The sequence below is a fragment of the Ictalurus punctatus genome, chromosome 25 (assembly GCF_001660625.3).
Source record: "Ictalurus punctatus breed USDA103 chromosome 25, Coco_2.0, whole genome shotgun sequence".
NCBI lineage: Eukaryota > Metazoa > Chordata > Actinopteri > Siluriformes > Ictaluridae > Ictalurus > Ictalurus punctatus.
In genome coordinates this window covers 176,872-196,131 of record NC_030440.2, presented here as the reverse complement: position 1 = coordinate 196,131, position 19,260 = coordinate 176,872, and the positions used below count along the sequence as shown (strand labels likewise).

Here is a 19,260-nt window from a genome sequence, read left to right as displayed (position 1 = left end):
TCTTACTGACTACACAGGCTTGCATTGTGCTCAAACAGTGGAATCACTACCCAAAGAGAATGAGATAATCAGAGGTTATGTAAAGACAGCAGTGGAAAGAGCATTAAGTGAGGTATACATTTAATGTACAAAAAAAAACAAACACACATTTAAAAAAGTGCTCTTGCCCAAATATCCAGTTGCATTATTTACTTCCAGCTGAAATTGATGTGTCCAGGCCTGAGAGAAACAGGATGACCTGCTGTGCCGCCCTGTTTCCTGCTCGGGGGTCAGGGATCAGGGAGGATGGGGATGTTACTGCGGATCTGTGTAATCAGTGTTTGTAAGGCTTGCAGTCTCGAGGTCACCCACTGTGGAGTGGATACAGCTGCAAGACCCTGCAGTGCCCTCAGAGCACTTTCTGCTGCCTGGAGGTAGCGCTCGTACTCGTCTTGTTCACAGGTCTCTTGGCGTGGCCGCTTGGCACACGGCTGCTGGAGAAAAGGAGTTGGAATTCAGCATGGTATCTGTATCAGTGGCTAACAGTACAATGATCCAAAACACATCAAGGGTTCAGCTCCTTGTAGGAGTGTACTGGGCTTTTCAAGGCCTCAGCCAAAAATATACAGCTAACAGCAAATTCCAAAGAGTATGTGTGCTACTCAAAAGACTTTTCTTTAATATATATACACTTTATATAATATTTATTTATTTATTTATTTTAAATCACACACACACACACACACACACAGCAGTCCCTTCTGAAACTATTGGAACAGAAGCCATTTCATTTGTTTGTGCTGTACACCAAAGACATCTGGGTTTGAGATCTAAAGATGGATACGTGATGAGTTTAGGATTTCAGCTTTTTCCTGGTATTGCTATGAAGATGTGTTAAACAACCTACAATTTAGAACCTTTTGTGTCAGACCACTTTTGTGCTTTCAGGTGAGCAAAATTATAGGAACAGATCAGTCTTGAAGTAAATTAAAGAACTCAAAATATTTGGGTGCATATCTGTTGCTTGCAGTAACTGCATTAATCCTGAGACTGACTGACACCAAACTGCTGCTTTCTTCTTCTGTGAAGCTTCTCCAGGTTTTTACTGCAGCTTCTTTCAGTAGTTGTTTGTTTCGGGGGGTTTCTCCCTTCAGTCTCCTCTTCAGGAGGTGAGGTGCTGATCAGTTGATTGAAGGTCTGGTGATGGACGTGTCCAGTCTAAAACCTTCCACTTTCCCCCTGATGAAGTCCTGTGTTGAGGTGGAAGTGTGTTTTGGATTGTTGTCTTGCATGATGAAGTTCCTCCTGATTAATTTGGATGCATTTCTCTGTAAATTGTCAACAAAATGTTCCTGTAACCTCCTGAATTCATTCTGCTGCTACCATCACGAGTTCCATCATCAATAAAGATTAGTGAGAATATTCCAGAAGCAGCCATGGAAGCCCAAGCCATGACGCTACCTCCACCATGTTCCACACATGAGCTTGTATGCTCTGGATCATGAGCAGATCCTTTCTTTATCCACACGTTGGCCTTTCCATCATGTTGGTAGAGGTTCGTCTTGGTTCCAGAACTTTTGTGGATCATCTCTGTATTTCTTTAATTCCAGTCGGGATTTCTGATTCTAACTGCTGATGAGTGGTCAGTCACCTGTTCCAATATTTTTGCTTGCCTACAAATTGGGTGGTCATTTAACAAACCTACATATATTAGGTAGGTGGTTTTAATGTTAAGGCTTACTGGTGTGTATTTATACATACAGTAATTTGAAAAAAATAAGTACACCCCATGGATATTGTTGGCTTTTTTGACATTTGGACGAGTAAACATTTGATCCTCCTTGAAACAGTGCCCGTTAATGACGTCGATATACTTGAACAAAAGCACAAGGAAAATTTGCTTTTTCAAATCATTTATTCAACAGAAATATCGATAGATGTGAGATTCTTCTGTGGTAAAAGTAAGTACACCCTTGGCCTCAGAAGCTAGTATTGCCCCCTTTAGCAGAAATATCTTCTTGTAGGTGTTCTGTATAATTGTCCACCAGGCTTGCTGGAATTCTTGACCACTCGTCCATGCAATATTCTTTCAGTTGTAAGATGTTTGAGGGTTTTCTTGCATGTTCTGCTCGTTTCACATCCCCCCACAACATCTCAATGGGATTCAAATGCGGTCTTTGATTCGATTGTTCCATAACCCTCCATTTCTTCTTCTTGAGACGTTCCTCGTGTGCTTAGGATCATTATCCTGTTGAAAGATCCACTTTCAGTTCAACTTTCGGACATATAGCCTCACATTATATGTGATGCAAAATTCATAAATGAATCAATAAATGCAGCTGTTCAGTCCCTGAGGCAGCGAAGCAACCCCAAACCATAACATTTCCACCACCGTGCTTCACAGTTGGTATGAGGTGTTTCTCCTGAAAAGCTGTCTTTGGTCTGCACCAAACATGTCTGCTGTGACTGTGACCAAACACCTCTATCTTCGATTCATCTCTCCAGAGCACATTATTCCAAAAGGCCTGGTCTTTGTCTATATGCTCATTGATAAACTGTAGTCCTGCAAAGGCTTTTTCCTGACACGCCTCCCACGCAGGTCCAATCTGTGCAATCTCTTTCTGATTGTAGAAGCATGCACTTTCACCCCAACAGCTGTGAGACTCACTCGCAGATCCTGTGATGAAATTCTGGGGTTCTTGGAGACTTCGTTTTTGCATCAGATGGTCTGATCTTTGGCTGAATTTGCGGGGACGGTCAGTCCTGGAAAAATCAGCAGTCGTCTGAAATTTGCATCATATGAAGATTATATTCATTACAAGTCTATCTATGATGTATTTAAAATAATTTGGAGATCTTTTTAAATCCCTTCCCAGACTCATAGGCATCCACAACCCTTTTTTTTTTTTTTTTTTTATAAACTGAAGGCCTTAGAGAACTCTCTTAGATTTTGGCATGATGACATCAAACACCTCAATAACAAAGGGAACAACAGGCACGACGGTTAACCCTAACCCACCCGCTCTTGAACACCTCATTTTAATTTTATGGATTTTTTTTAAGGTGTGTACTTACAGTCTCCATGTGACTGATCTGTTTTTTGTTCATTTAAATTGTGAAAATGACCATTTTATGTGCATTTGATAGTGTATCAACTTTATTAATAGGCTGTTTCAAAGAGGTCAAAAAAGCCAACAATTTCCATGGGATGTACTTATTTGTACACACACACAGTGTGTATATATGTATTTTTATATTTTATATATATATATATATATATATATATATATATAAAAACACACATTTTATATATAAATATTACATAACTGAGTGGCAAAAGTATGTGAAGCTCTTGGATATTGAAGGTGAAGTTAGAGACCAGTGTTTTCAGTTAATTAGAGTTTTATTTAAAGAACAGGGATCGATCAGAGTCTGATCTTCACAACACGCGTCTGTGGAAGTGCATCGTGGTACGACAAAGGAGATTTCTGAGGACCTCAGAAAAAGAGTTGTTGAAGCTCCTCATGGTGGAAAAGGTCACAAAACCATCTCTAAAGCGTTTGGACTCCACCAATCCACACTCAGACAGATCGTGTACAAATGGAGGAAATAACTTCTAAACAACTAAAGTCCTCTCTCACATCGGCTGATGTTAATGTTCATGAGTCCACCATCAGGAGAACACTGAACAACAGTGGTGTGCATGGCAGGGTTACAAGGAGAAAGTCACTGCTCTCCAAAAAAGAACACTGCTGCCTGTCTGCAGATTGTTAAAGATCACATGGACGAGCCAGAAGTCTAATGGAAAATGTTTTGTGGAAGGATGAGAACAAAATAGAACATTTTGGTTTAAATGAGAAGCGTTATGTTTGGAGAAAGGAAAACACTGCATTCCAGCAGAAGAACCTTCTCCCATCTGTGAAACATGGTGTTGGTAGTGTCAGGGTTTGGACCTGTTTTACTGCGTCTGGACCAGGACGACTCACCATCATTGATGGAACAATGAGTTCTGAATTATACCAGCGAATTCTAAAGGAGAATATCAGAACATGAGTCCGTGAACTGAATCTGAAGAGAAAGTGGGTCATGCAGCGAGACAATGATCCTAAACACACGAGTCGTTCTCCCAAAGAACGGTTAAATAATGAATAAAAGTTAATGTTTTGGAACGTCGAAGTCAAAGTCCTGAACTTAATCCAGTAGAAATGTTGTGGAAGAACCTGAAGCGAGCAGTTCATGTGAGGAAACACACCAACATCACAGAGTTGAAGCTGTTCTGTTCTGAGGAACGGGATAAAACTCCTCCGAGCTGATGTGCAGGACTGATCAACACTTACCCCAAACGCTTATCTGCAGTTATTACTGCACAAGGGGGTCACACCACATACTGAAAGCACACTCACTCACAGATGAGTCATATTAGATCATTTTCCTCCACAAATAAATGACCAAGTATAATAATTTGTTCTCATTTGTATTGGGTTCTCTTTATCTACTTTTAGGACTTGTGCGAAAATCTGATGATCACATTTATGGAGAAATATAGAAAATTCTAAAGGGTTCACAAACTTTCAAGCATACACACATACACACACGTGTGTCACCTGAGCAACAGATGTTTGTTCAGGTGTCTTTTCCTTTCTCTCCAGTCCATCACTGTGTCTTTCCATCACGGCTGCCTCAGCCCTCAGCCTCTCCATATGGACCCCTGCGGCCTGCTGGGCTGTGACCATCTGCAGAAATAATCATGAACTGATCATCTACAGCACATACAGTCAACAAGTTCTCAAACGATAGCATGTCGGCAGAGACATATTTTTACATGTAAGATACATACTTTACTGAGGAACTTCACCACTTTGTTCTTGGTCTCCTCTGTGGTCAGACTTTGAGAGATGATTTCTTCATGATTGGTGGCCTTTAAACAGAAGGATGAAATGAGCATTCAACCCAAAAGAAATACATTAAATATTTTAAAAAAGTGTTCCTAGAGAGTCTAACCTCAGCAAACGTGGCAAAGGCTTCCAGTGTGTGCTGATGGAGCAGCCAAGACTCCTGAATCAGCAGAGTGCTGAACAGACAGCTGAGTCGGGGCAGAACCTGAAACTATACACCACAGGGAAACACCGTGTCTGCACGGAAGCCGTGGATCGACAGAAACAATTGAGAATAAATACTTGCCTGGTGAAACTGGCAAGAGGGAGCTCAATTTTTACAACACATGGAAAATAAAAATCGTTCTTATTTATTAGTTTATAAAAGGACAAAGATCCTGTCCACAAACCTAGTATTACCTGAATTTCAGAAGGAACAAACACTTTCCCCATGGAGGCCAAATACTCCAAAACAGCCAGCACCAAGTCGTCTTGGCACATCTGCAGATTCAGGCCAATGAGGCAGGAGCATCCCTACAAACACCACGATACAACACTGGTGATCTACTGGACACCACATGTATGAAGGTACAGTGAAAAGAAAAGAAAGGAACAATGTGGAAGAACAAGTCAGAAGGGAATGATGAACCTGTTACCTGAACTATGGCCTGTGGTTCTACACTTTGAATCAACTTCCCTGAGATGGACAGAAGCAGCTTCAAGGTACACTGAAGAGAGGGGTGGGTCTGAACCTACACACGAGACCAAACAGCTTAAATTGTTGGTGTGTCTGTTCTCTGTATTTTTGTCAGCTAGCTTGATTTACAGCATCAGAGAGGCACATGAGACAACACAGCAGGAGATTACAGCTGAGCAGTCAAGGTCATGTTTATAATGCAAGCAGAAATCATATCCTTACAAATACTTAGGTGTCCCAAACCACATACTACCGTACTAACCAGTTAGTCAGTACACCACTGGTGGAATTACCAAATTACCAACATACTACTTGGTGATTTGGGACACAACCTGCATTATCTCTGAATGGTGTCTCGTGACTCGGCACTTGTAGCCCATGTTATGAAATCGACTCAGAAAGCAACTAGTAATTCCACTTGTAGAGTGTTTGCTCTTTAACCTGGGCAGCATCCATACGATTCCACAGCTGATGAATAATATTCACCGAAGAAGTCAAACACTCAGCCTGCACTGGATCTCCTCGGACCACCACCAGCAAACAACTCAGTGCCTTGTTCTGAACCAGGGAGAAAGAGCAGAGGAAATAGTAAGCACATTTTCTCTTTGATCATTAGGATGTAAGCAAAATTACAATCAGGTCTATAACGGAGTAGGAGTTAGGGTTAGCATGTTTAATATGCCACTCACAGATACGAAATATAAAAGATCATTTTCCTCAATAAATAAATGACCAAGTTTAATATTTCGGTGGTTAATATTTTAACTGGGTTCTCTTTGTCAACTTTTAGGACTCGTGTGAAAATCTGATGATGTTTTAGGTCATATTTATGCAGAAATATTGAAAATTCGAAAGGGTTCACAAACTTTCAAGCGTCACTGTACATAAATGAGTCATCCATCACCAATAAAGAGGTGGAGGAAAAGAGCACGTAGGATTATTTTATAGATAAGAGTTCTATTGTACATAAGTGGTTAAAATAAATAGAACAGCCCTGATATTCTCATGGTCACAGACTTATAAAAACAAACAGAGTCCTAAATACTTTCGTATTTCTATTTTATCACTTTATCAAAGTTTGTTCAGGGTCAGTTCTGGATACTGTACACAATACTGTAGCCTTGTGCATGATCTGTCCCAGGGGTTTTGGTGTGATAAACTGTTGACTGATATCCTGTTTAATGTCATCGCCTCCCCCTGTGACACACACACACACACACACACACGAACGAGAAAGTCTTGTTAAGTGATGCCCTCACCAGTGTGGGTATGTTCCGTAGCCTGTAGCCTGCGCCATGCCAAGCATCAATAGCAACTTGGACGCTGTTCAATACTTCTCTCTCCACATGAGCACGCACATCCGAGCACAGACTACTGAGTAAAACAAGACTCCACACACACAAGTTCTCATCCTTAGACGGCAAGAAGCATTCAACAAACTCCAACTAAGAGAAAAACACACACACACACACGGAAATTGGAAACAATAACAACGTCATGTGGAACTCATTAGAGTCCTTGGAACACAAATGCTTGCACTAACTATTAGCAGCAACTCTGTGTGTGTGTGTCTGACCTGGTGGTGTGGAGTCATAAGAAAGAGCAGGCGTCTTAGCAGCAAACCCAAATGAGTCAGCCGATAGTTGGCACCCGGGCAGGACTTTATCTAGAAATACAACAGAAAGAGAGAATGGGTGACTAAAGTTATGAGTAAATGTTATAGTTGCTAAGAGACAAGCAAGGTACAAAATCAAACCATCTCAAATCAAATCTGGTACTTGCTACATGAAATATTTGCTATTAAAACTTAGAATCAAAGGTGTACTTTCTTTTTCCCCAAGACTGTGTTTTTATTTATTGGCACCTAAATAAATAACTGTTGTGTGGTCTTTGGTGATTGATGTGGGTTGAGGTCTGGACTTTGACTTGGTCATTCCAACACCTTGATTTTTCTTGTTCTTTAACCATTTAGATGTCGATTTGTTGGTGTACATGGAAACACTGTCCTGTTGCACGACCCAATTTCAGCCCAGCTTAAGCTGCTGGACAGATGTCCTCACACTTGGAACTCCTCAAAGTGGAGTTCATCGTTGTCTCAATGACTGCAAGTTTCCCAGATCATCACGCCGCCGCCGCCACCGTGCTTCACTGTTGGTATGAGGGGTTTGTGGTGATACGCTGTGTTTGGTTTTCTCCAAACATGGTGCTGTGCACAATGACCAAACATCTCCACCTTGGTCTCATCAGTCCAAAGAATAGTGTTCCTGAACTTTTGTGGGTTGTTCACATGCAACGTTTCAAACCCAAGTCATGCTGCCTTATTCTTATTTCATATTTGGGTTTTCCTTCTCTCTCTGAGTATTAAACGGTCTGACCTTGGACTGAATTTACTGAGATCACCCACTCCACTCCTGGGACAATTTTTCAAGACAACCGTCTCTATTTATAAACGATCCTGCTCAGTGTAGAACGGTGAATTTCAGACTGTTTGGAGATGGCCTTATGACCCTTCTCAGATTGATGAGCAGCAACAGTTGCTTCTGAGCTCATGTCTGATGTCCTTTCTTCTTGGCATGATGAAGACACACACCTGAGTGTTCCAGATCACCAAAGTGCCAAAAGTTCTGCTTTTATTGATGTAGTCGTACTTCTTCATCATTAACTAATCTTCAGCATTTCATAAGTAACTTAGCTTTAATTTAGGCAGACGTACCTGTGTCAAAGTCAACAAGAGAAGTCCCTTACAGTGGAATGATGTACTTGTGAAAATTTATTTGCCCCTATAGTTACTAATTCCCCAAATCTGAGTCTGCATTGATAATGGGGTTCAGCTGGACTTGACACAACCAGTCCTGATTACTGCAAACCCTGTTCAATCACACCTACACTTAAATAGAACTTTATCATCAGTATGGAGTTGGTTAAAGGATCTTACCCAGTGACACACTACGCCAAAGCTGAAAGAGATTCCAGAAATGATGAGGAGGAAGGAGATTGAAGTACATCAGTCTGGGGAAGGGTTACAAAGCTATTTCAAAGACTTTGGGACTCCAAAGAACCACAGCGAGAGCCGTAATCTCCAAATGGAAAAACTCAGCACGGTAGTGAACCTTCCCAGAAGTGTCCGACCTTCCGAAATTCCTCCAAGAGCACAGCGACGACTCATCCAGGAAGTCACAAAGGAGGAGAACATCGAAGGACCTACAGGCCTCTCTTACATCAATAAAGGTCACAGTTCATGACTCCACGATCAGAAAGACACTGGGGGAAAACGGCTCCATGGAAGAGTGGTGAGGTGAAAACCACTGCTAACCCAGAAGAACATTAAGACTCATCTGAATTTCACCAAAACACTCCTTGATGATCCTCAAACCTTTTGGGAGAATGTTCTGTGGACTGAAGAGGTGAAAGTGGAACTGTTTGGAAGACAGGAGTCCCGTTACATCTGGAGTAAACCAAACACAGATTTACACAAAAAGATCATCATACCTACGGTCAAGCATGGTGGAGGAGGTGTGATGGTGTGGGGATGCTCTGCTGCTTCAGGGTCTGGGCAACTTGCAGTAATTGAGGAAACATGAATCCTGCTCTCTAGCAGAAAATCCTAAAGGAGAATGTCCGGTCTTCAGTCCGTAAATTGAAACTCGAGCGTGACTAGATTATGCAGCAAGACAATTATCCAAAGCGTACGAGTAAATCCTAGTCCTAGAAAAACGTGAAAGACTGATATCCAGTTATGAGAAGCGCTTGGTTGGAGTTATTGCTGCTAAAGGCGGTACAACCAGATTTTAAATTTAAGCGGGCAATTAGTTTTTAACATTGGTGATAGATATTGGATCACTTTTTGTTTTTGTTTTTTTCCAATGAAAAAATAAAACTAAAGCTATACACAAAAACAGTTGAAGTCCAGAGGGAGGCAAATACTGTTTCACAGCTCTGTATATATGCAGAGTATATACAGTCAGTCACCTGACCTGAATCCAGCTGAGCTGCATGTCACTTGCTGAAGACAAATACACCCCAAGAACAAGCAAGAAGTGAAGACAGCTGCAGTAAAGTCCTGGCAGAGCATCACCATCACCCAGTATCTGGTGATGTCTATGGGCTCTACACTTCAGACAGTCACTGACTGCAGATTTGTACAGTTTCATCTATGATTGCTATAATGATAATAATAATAATAATAATAATAATAATAATAATTATTATTATTATTATTATTATTATTATTATTATTATTATTATAACAACAACAACAACAACAACTGTACATTCCTGTACATACTGTGGCAAAACATAATTTTAAAAAAAAGATAGGTTGTTGAGTTTAATGGGGCATAAAACACACCTGGGAGTTTTGATAAAGCATCCAGGCCAAGCACTACAGGTAAGAGTAGCATGGTTCTACAGACAGGTGTCCAATTCCCAAAACAGGTTTGACACCAATTGTCACCTCTGCTGGGGTGTTGGTGAAACGTAGAGCTTAATCCTATCACTCCCAGGAGAGACTTCCAAAATCAGTTGAGAGCAAAGAAAGAAAGGTCACATTCAACTACTTGCACTCACCAGGTGAGCTGTGAGGAGAACGTGGTGCAAACATAACTCGGCCGTACCGTATCTACACACACACACACACACACACACACACACACACAAAGAGGAAGAAAAACAAAGTTAGAGAATCACTCAACACACATTAAACTATACTACTTTTGAGAACTTGAAATGCTTTGTAATTTACTGCTTGAAGTTTAACATGTCCACTGTGATTACGACATGAATTCCCATTCCATGAACACGACGCCATGTTCTTACACTATATAATTACTTAAATCGGTCAACAGTCAAAAAAAAATAAAATATATATATATATATATATATATATAAAATTGTATTTTACACTGGCTTTGCTGCTGATCAATAATCACAACCGATCGAGCAAAGACTTTTAGGCAAAACCCCCCAACCCCAAAAGCATGTTGTTTTCATTTTATGTAGTTTTCTCTCGAATAACATGCGATACACTGAGAGTTTGTGTAGCTGACTCAATGTGAGCTATGGAAACTTTGCAGTCACTGCTGGGTGTGTGCACACACTCACCGTGCCAGGAAGCACCAGACGTCAGTGGCTAATACGGCCGTCTGTGTGTCTGACTGGAGCACAGCGCCCAACAGTGACCGCTCCTAATCATGACAGAGAGAGAGGAAACACATCACTACCTGCACAGATTCAATGTACATCCATCCATTTCTGTGCACAGAGTAGAGTAGCTATGGTTCATAGCTTGGGGGCCCTACATTATATCCAGGTGTGTCTAATCTAGGTTAGTGAGTATCCACAGCAGGAAAAGGCATCAGAAGGACTGACAAAGGAGAGCTTGATCCAGACTTGCAGGGTGTAAGGTGTTCGCACCACATGAACCTTTTCAACACCCCTGGACACCAGGAGCAGGTAGGAGCTGCAGCGCAGTACTGTACTAACCAGCCTGGGGAAGTGTCGAGCCGGCAGTACTGCCACACAGCCACACAGATGTACACACACATGCTGGTGCAGGCTCACTGTTCCCTGAGCCTGGCCACGAATCATCACCCCAGGCAACCGTACAGGAACAGTCCGCTCCACCAGGCACTGACGGAAACACAGAAAAACTGCCTCAAAGATGGACAGCCTGAAGAGTGGAAGGAACAGTAAAGGGGGGAAAAGGAAACAAGAACAATTCATGTTAGCTGGACTACTTTTTTATACCCATGTCAATGTGAACTGATTTTATCGTAGTTATACTTTCTCTCTTAGATTTACTATGCAAGTGATTTTTGTGTTAAAAGGTTCAATTGTGAATGCGCCCGTTGGTTTATGTGAAATAAATGCATCATGTAGCACTACTGCTAACGTTTCTGAAAAGGTCCAAAATTACCGTATAAATAACATCCGAAAGCAGATTATTAAAATCTAACATCTTGCTTGTATTTTCCTCATTTGTAAGTCGCTTTGGATAAAAGCATCTGCTAAATGAATAAATGTAAACACACAGAAGTCTCTGAACAAACAGGAAATGTTAATAGCACACCTGTGCGTTTCCTCTGAGAACTGACTGCCGTCGTACCAGAGACACAGCGTCTCACCTGTCTGTGTGCAGAGCTTCCCCAACACGTTCACCAGCAGCAGACACTGCGCCAGGACCAGATCCGAACTGTACTCTAAACACGCAGAGAGACAACACACCTTTTCCAAACACCAAATACGGTCAGATATTTAAAAAAAGTCAAATCTACAGCCACAAACCCATTCTTCAACAACACAATGAGCAGAATTAACTCTAACACAATATAATTTATAACATGTAGCTACAGGAGCACTGAAGCCTAATTATCTTTACCACAAAATTTGGTAATAATACAATATGGCAGAGATTATTACGAGCACATTGTCCTAGTAAAAAAGCACAGGACACATAATTAGCAAACTGTAATGGCTGAGCAGAGGACTTTAAAACTCTCTCACACACTGAGCCCTGTCAGACAAGGACACACACAGCCTTTGTGTGTGTGTGTGTGTGCGCGCATATATATATAACATTATATTAACGACCAGAGACCTTGTCTCTCCACAAGCTATTCACAAATGGCATTCCACTGGCATTCTCCTTTTCCTGATCCCATTCAAATGACACCAAATAAATCATCTAACTCATAATAACTCTAGCTGGACTGCATGGCCCATGGGTGTCTAGAAGGACAATGTTGAGGTAAGTGCTGAGAGAAGACTGCTGTGGCCTTACTCTGAGCCGGGGTCAGAACACACTCAACAAAAGATCTTGTGGATAAAAGCTGTGTCAGCATAGCATCCATAGGGACCAAAACAACACCGCTCAGCTCTTCAAGCAGGGCAACAGGCGCAGACGGGGCTAAGGCACAAGGAGGAAATTTACTGGAGAGGGACAAGAGACGCAGACACAAATAGAGAGAGAGAGAGAGAGAGAGAGAGAGAGAGAGAGAGAGAGAGAGAGAGAGAGAGAGAGAGAGAGTTAATACTCAAAATGAATACAACAAAACACAACTGGACTGAACAGTAGGGCTGGGTATTGTGACCAATTTGGCGATTGGATAACGATGAGTTATCAATATTTCATTGTAGGGATGTCACGATACCAAAAATCTCAATACCACTGCAATGCGTTACATTACATGGAGCATAACATTAGCTGGTTTCACAGCTACAATGCCAGCTGTCTCAAACATAATATAGAACCGTCTTTCAGATGCGTCGCCAAATTCCAGGTGTTCCCTCTCTTTGTTTGAAATGAACGATACCATAGTTTGCACACCGGCAACTGATGCTAACTTTCCTCTCAACGAATCTGGGCAGAGCTAAAATTGTTGCCATCTTCTGTAGTTCCTCCCCATGTGCTTGTAAACGTTCTTCTTCTTCACCACTCATGGACCGACTAAAACATTTAGGCGTATTTGCTGCCCCCTTCAGTTCTGGAAGAATTGCAACTTCGTTACCTTCATTACCAACGCTACCTATGCTGCTGCAGAAAAACAAGTACCGTCACGCTTTAAGAATGTTGGTACCAAATTATTGGTTCTTGTGACATCCCTATTTCATTGAAAATGTTAGTTTTGCAGACATGGAATCCATATTTCAATATAAATGCTGGTAGGTGAAACCCTCCTACTTTAGCTCTATTACTGAAATACACATTTACATTAACAATAGCGCCTGCATGGTTACGTTGTATGGGCTCTATTGTTAATGTAAATTAACAGTGTTAATGCTACTTTTTGTTTAAGTAACAAAACACTGGAACGAGAAATCAGAAATATGTGCATACAGTGCACACAAGGTAAGCACAAACTGCACCACACACATTACTGTAAACAAATCAATAAGAACACTGTAAATGTGCAATAGTGAAATTCATTAACATTAATGACCTCATCTTTACCATCAACTGGTGACACTGACCTTCCACCATGATCCTGTCTTTTTTTGTTTTGTTTTAAAATGAAGCAACTCGAAAGATGGCGCCATCTTCAGGACGAGAGGCAAAGTACAGAGAATATTCCTCTCAAGTAAAGTGTGTATGCGCATTTAGAATCGTAAACTTCGTAAAATTGAAGAAGGATTAAAATTGGAGAATCTATATTTTTTACCCGGCCCTACTGAACAGTATTACATGGCAAATGGCCCGTCTAGTGTGACTCAATAATACTGAGATTACCTGAGGACTTGAAGGTAGAGCTGGTGAAAACGACTGCAGAACTTTGAAAGGAACGGATTAAATTCCTGTCAAAATAAAACAAACTATAAAACTATCGCTATTACCAATTTCAATTTACTTATAATAAAGTTAAATAAATAGATTATATGAAAAAAGTGCCTGTCAGACGGTACCTTTATGTAATGGACCAGTGTGTTGGCAAAAAACCTGCACATCTTTGTGGTTTTCTGGAAAACTTTGTATTCAGGGCACTGCTTTATTTCCTTTCAAAGAGATATAAATAAATAAATAAATTGAAATAAAAAACATGAGGGTTAGTTCCCAACACAATATGTCCCCTATCCATCACACTAATACACTCCCTCACAGTAAAACCCATGCAAACACCAAGTATGACTGAAATAGAAATATATATATATATATATACACACATACACACACACACACACACACACACACACACACACACACACATACACGTTCTGTACCTTCAGAGCCCACTGCTGCATCTGCTCAGCCATCTCCAGAGAGTTCCGCACTGAGGCCACCAGGTCCTCACACAAATAAGTAATGAGGTCACTGTGCCGTAAGCGCTCCTCCACCAGAGACTGGTACTTCACACTCTGCCTAGGAACAAACAGGTTAATGAATTCTTCACCAATTTAGAAGGCGTAAATTCCAAATTAAACTGATCGTAGTTCATCATCGCAGCTGTTGTGGGCAAAGCACCAAGTACCTGGAGTTACTGGTGTAAAACTGAAGCCAAAATATACAGTGCTGTGAAAAAGAAGCAATGCTGTAGAGGCACGGCCCTCGTGGAAAAGTGGTGAAAATCAGGCAGGACTGCAATGTGTGTGCACGGTCGTTGTTTCCTCTCTTTCAGATAGTTTAGGAACGCTACACTGATCAGCATTAGAGCTGCAACAAACCACTATTTTTTTTTTTTAAACAAATCATTATATACATAGTTTTAGTCATTAGCAGAGGATATCTCCTGATTAATCAAGAGATTATCTCCGGATTATTTCCTATTCCAACAACCTCTGCCATATTCTACTCATACGCATTTTCAATGGAGTCTGTCCAGTTTTATACATTTTCCTTATCAGGCAATAACAACAGAAAGAACAAAATTAGTATTAGTAATAGTAATTCGGGTAAAGTTTACTCACTTGATGATGAATTTCCAGGTGTTAGCATGGAGGGCAATATCAAGATTGGATATGACTGAACATATGTCCAGCAAACTGTGGATCACTGCACAACAAAACAAAAACTTTACTGTCTTCCTATAACAAATATGTGAATCAAAGTCAGGAGGTCCAAACTTACATTCCTGAAGAATATCCTGAAGAAAATCTGGGAGTAAGAGCTTAAAAAGTGAAACAAACCTGTGACTATATCAGATATTTCTTCTTCAGAGGCACTGCTCTCCAGGCTGATCTTATCCAGCAGCTCCATCAGGCACTTCTGGAGGGAGTAGGCTTCTCTGAACAGGCCCTGTAGAAGGTCCCCCACTAGTGACAGTCTCCCGCTGTATGCAACCTCACTATCCTGAAAACCAAACCGAAATCAGTTGTAGATAATCACACGGTACCCCCCCCACCAAACATTCCAGGTAAGAGTTTCCATGGAGGCGGAAAACTCTTCGTTGGGTTCAACTCTGAAGGACATTGTTTGACTAACGCTGAAATTATGACTAGAGGTCATAACTTGTCATCCCTGAACTCAAAGAAACACTCCCACAACTCAGAATTCCTACTTGGGGTGGTCTCCTGAACTCCAAGTTCTTCAGAGTTCAGCAAGTGACCTCAAACCAACATGGCCACTCACCTTTTACCTTTAATTGAGCTATGCTGTACACACAAGCATTTGCTTTAGATCAGTCAACATACAGACATATTCGCTGACCAAAGCGAGAGATCTGAGCACGTTGTACCTTGCAGTGCTGGAAGGTGTCCTTTAAAATGTGGAGGACACAAGAGGGCAGAGAACGGATGGAGTCCAGGGAAACGGTCTCATCAAGAGTGCACACATGGCGCACACACGCAGACAGAGCTTCCAGTGTCTTCACCATCATCTATATACATAAACCAAGCATATTAATTAGTATACATTACCTGCAGGTGGAGTGAGTAAGATATATATTCAATACACACACAAACACACACACACACACACTAGAAGAGGCAATACATACTATTATACAAATTAGTTTATTATTTAACGCATGAAGAATAAAGGATATAGGATTAAGGACAGTGAAACATGTGCTAAGGGCTGGTTCAACATGCCCAGACAATTCCAACCATGCTATCTAACATATGTTACAAATCCTCGCAATACTTAACACCGATTGTGAGCTTCTCTAACAAATGCTATTGAGAGAACCTGCAGAATATCCCTGAGGAATGCATGGAGCTCAGTGTTCTGGCTGGATAGGTCTCCAATTTGCTTGGCAATCTCTTCCAAAAGGCCAGCAAACATCACCACCACCTGCACAGAAAGATAAAAACAGATGTCCTTCATCATGTGAGAGAACACACACAATCTGGTGTGTACAGTGAGAGACCTCACCTTAGGTAGGAGTTTAGAGAAACATTCTTCCTCAAGTTCTGACAGAGGGAGATGAGGAAGGAACATGTCTACAATAATCTGCAGAACATCTGTAAATATAAACCACCAATGCACATCATAATCATAGGAGTATTACATTACATTATAAAGGCTAATAGCCATCATCGCTGATTCATCACAAGGTACAACACCCCTGGATAAAATACTTACTGATGTGTTCATTCCAGCTATTAGTGTTCTGATGAAAGGAGTATGACAGTCAAGGAAGTTAAAGTCAGATGTCTTCTTAAACAAACTGTGTGTAAAAAGTTTGAGACAGCTATACAGTGGTGGGTTAATAAATCTGCGGTTTGCGAACGGACCACGACAGATAGGAATGGGGTCTAAGGCTTAAATGATTCATTTTTATATGTCATTTAATTGTTGAGAATTTGTGCAACGAATTTGTGAGAATTTGTGTTTTGCTGTCCGCCATTTTTGACTCCCTAGACAAACCCCACGTCTGTGTGAAGACCAGACTGAGCAGGGGAGAAAACACAATTCAACGCTCTGAAAGTTACTCTGAGTCAGCACCCCGAGACTCGGATATTATCTGAAGAAAGGCAGAGGTTATGGAAGGCTGCCGTTAATCATCGTTAGGGTTTAAATGCCATCTCAGGTATTACTGGGGTGCTTGAAAGTTTGTGAACCCTTTAGAATTTTCTACTTTTCTGCATAAATATGACCTAAAACATCATCAGAGTTTCACACAAGTCCTCAAAGTAGCTAAAGACAATTATACTTGGTCATTTATTTATGGAGGAAAATGATCTAATATTACATATCTGTGAGTGAGTGTGCTTTCAGTATGTGGTGTGACCACCTTGTGCAGTAATAACTGCAGATAAACGTTTGGGGTAAGTGTTGATCAGTCCTGCACATCGGCTCGGAGGAGTTTTATCCCGTTCCTCAGAACAGAACAGCTTCAACTCTGTGATGTTGGTGTGTTTCCTCACATGAACTGCTCGCTTCAGGTTCTTCCACAACATTTCTACTGGATTAAGGTCAGGACTTTGACTTGGACGTTCCAAAACATTAACTTTATTCTTCTTTAACTGTTCTTTGGGAGAACGACTCATGTGTTTACAACTCGTGGGTCGTTGTCTTGCTGCATGACCCACTTTCTCTTCAGACTCAGTTCATGGACTCATGTTCTGATATTCTCCTTTAGAATTCGCTGGTATAATTCAGAACTCATTGTTCCATCAATGATGGCAAGTCGTCCTGGTCCAGACGCAGCAAAACAGGTCCAAACCCTGATACTACCAACACCATGTTTCACAGATGGGATAAGGTTCTTATGCTGGAATGCAGTGTTTTCCTTTCTCCAAACATAATGCTTCTCATTTAAACCAAAAAGTTCTATTTTGTTCTCATCCTTCCGCAAAACATTTTCCATTAGACTTCTGGCTCATCCATGTGATCTTTAACAATCTGCAGAAGGGTGGCAAAGATCTTTTTGGAGAGCAGTGACTTTCTCCTTGTAACCCTGCCATGCACACCACTGTTGTTCAATGATGGTGGACTCATGAACATTAACGTTAGCAAACTGAAGAGAGGTCTTTAGTTGCCTAGAAGTTACCCTGGGTTCCTTTGTGACCTCGCAGACTATTACACGTCTTGAGATTGGAGTGATCTTTGTTGGTCTCCACTCCTGGGGAGGGGAAATATGCTCTTGAATTTCCTCCATTTGTACACAATCTGTCTGACTGTGGATTGGTGGAGTCCAAACTCTTTAGAGATGGTTTTGTGACCTTTTCCACCATGATGAGCTTCAACAACTCTTTTTAAACACCACTGTATAATAGATGATTTATAATGAACTGTTTTATGATGCAGTGTGTTGACTGTACTGTCTGACACGCACTTATTGTATCGTTGAGGCCCATAGTAAGGTTGTATATGTGCCCGAGATCTGATTATGATTATAAAATGTTATAAAGCGGTGGTAAAGGATATGACCAGTTTGGGCAGGACCACTCTCAGTTGTTGCTGGCATGTCTCCGGGCTCCACTGAACCACCTCCTCCAAAAGTGTAGCTTGAGACATCGCGAAAGCCCGTAAAGATGTGTGTGCTGAGAGAAATCACTGCATTCAGCCAGAAGAAAGTGGAGTTAGTGTGTATAACAGACCTGCTAAAAACAGCACAGCTAGCTAACAACTAGCTGACAGCTAGCTAACAACAGCAAGCTAGCTAACAACTAGCTAACAGCTAGTTAGCAACAACACGGCTAGCTAACAACTAGCTAACAGCTAGCTAACAAGACACATTCAACTGTGAGTCTGTAAACTCACAAGTGGGGAAAAAAACCTTATACTTACCATTAAAACATAACAGGAACGGACAAAATAATATTTGCACAAAAATCCGTAAAAAGAAATAAAAATAAAAGCTGTAAATATTTAAAATACTCGCCTTTGACTTTTAAATGAGCCGCTTCTTTCCTCAGCATTATGGACGAGCCCATTCAGCTGTAACGCGGGGGGAGGGGGGCGGGGCGTGATATTTGGTGGACGTTGTTCAAATGTAAAGCGCATGTGTGGTAGAATATTCTATGACATTCTACAAAGCAGCACTTAACGGTCATTTAAGGCGAGGTACGGCTAAAAAAATTAATAAATAAATTATAAATGAATAAATAGCGCGCGCGACTGAAATTGGTCAGAACGTTTTAAGTTATAAAAATCTGGCGCGTGCGCGAGACAGATGAACGCATTGGGTTAATACATATAAACCAACCGTGTATAAAGGATATGTATAAATCAGTCTTCAGGACAGAATTATAAATCTGCATTAGATTTTTTTCAGTAGTGACCCAAAATAAAGAGTTATATCTGAGCTGCTGCAGAGTGTCATAGTATTCATGGTA

At 41.1% G+C, this 19,260-nt stretch overlaps 1 protein-coding gene across 6 annotated transcripts; it reads right to left on the bottom strand.

Annotated features, from left to right (window-relative positions):
- Positions 1–103: 103 nt before the first annotated feature.
- firrm (FIGNL1 interacting regulator of recombination and mitosis) lies at positions 104–18,907 on the bottom strand. Of its 6 annotated transcripts, XM_053675787.1 has the most exons (26): positions 18,807–18,907; positions 18,351–18,478; positions 16,562–16,602; positions 16,352–16,440; positions 16,166–16,270; positions 15,714–15,854; positions 15,166–15,328; positions 14,947–15,031; positions 14,263–14,401; positions 13,948–14,037; positions 13,775–13,839; positions 12,329–12,477; positions 11,618–11,747; positions 11,032–11,218; positions 10,651–10,733; positions 10,117–10,168; positions 7,127–7,216; positions 6,810–6,995; positions 5,992–6,108; positions 5,510–5,605; positions 5,274–5,387; positions 4,981–5,085; positions 4,817–4,897; positions 4,584–4,712; positions 2,648–2,762; positions 286–473 (listed from the first exon to the last, which is right to left on the bottom strand). In XM_053675787.1, exons 2-26 carry the CDS (start codon positions 18,437–18,439, stop codon positions 436–438), a joined length of 2,679 nt encoding a protein of 892 aa, XP_053531762.1. In that variant the 5' UTR covers positions 18,440–18,478; positions 18,807–18,907; the 3' UTR covers positions 286–435. The 6 variants fall into 6 exon arrangements, with proteins under 6 accessions (XP_053531758.1, XP_053531760.1, XP_053531761.1 ...); XM_053675783.1 differs by lacking the exon at positions 2,648–2,762 and having other exon boundaries at positions 104–473; XM_053675785.1 differs by lacking the exon at positions 2,648–2,762 and having other exon boundaries at positions 104–470.
- Positions 18,908–19,260: the final 353 nt, after the last annotated feature.

What these genes read in the sequence shown, in the direction of transcription:
- firrm (XM_053675783.1), bottom strand. Translation starts at nt 18,439, where the DNA reads ATGTCTCAAGCTACACTTTTGGAGGAGGTGGTTCAGTGGAGCCCGGAG. An exon ending in TGTTCTGACCCCGGCTCAGA is followed by an intron (nt 11,748 to 12,328) that starts GTAAGGCCACAG and finishes CTGCGTGTTTAG; the next exon opens with AGTACAGTTCGGATCTGGTC. An exon ending in TTCTCAGAGGAAACGCACAG is followed by an intron (nt 11,219 to 11,617) that starts GTGTGCTATTAA and finishes TCCACTCTTCAG; the next exon opens with GCTGTCCATCTTTGAGGCAG.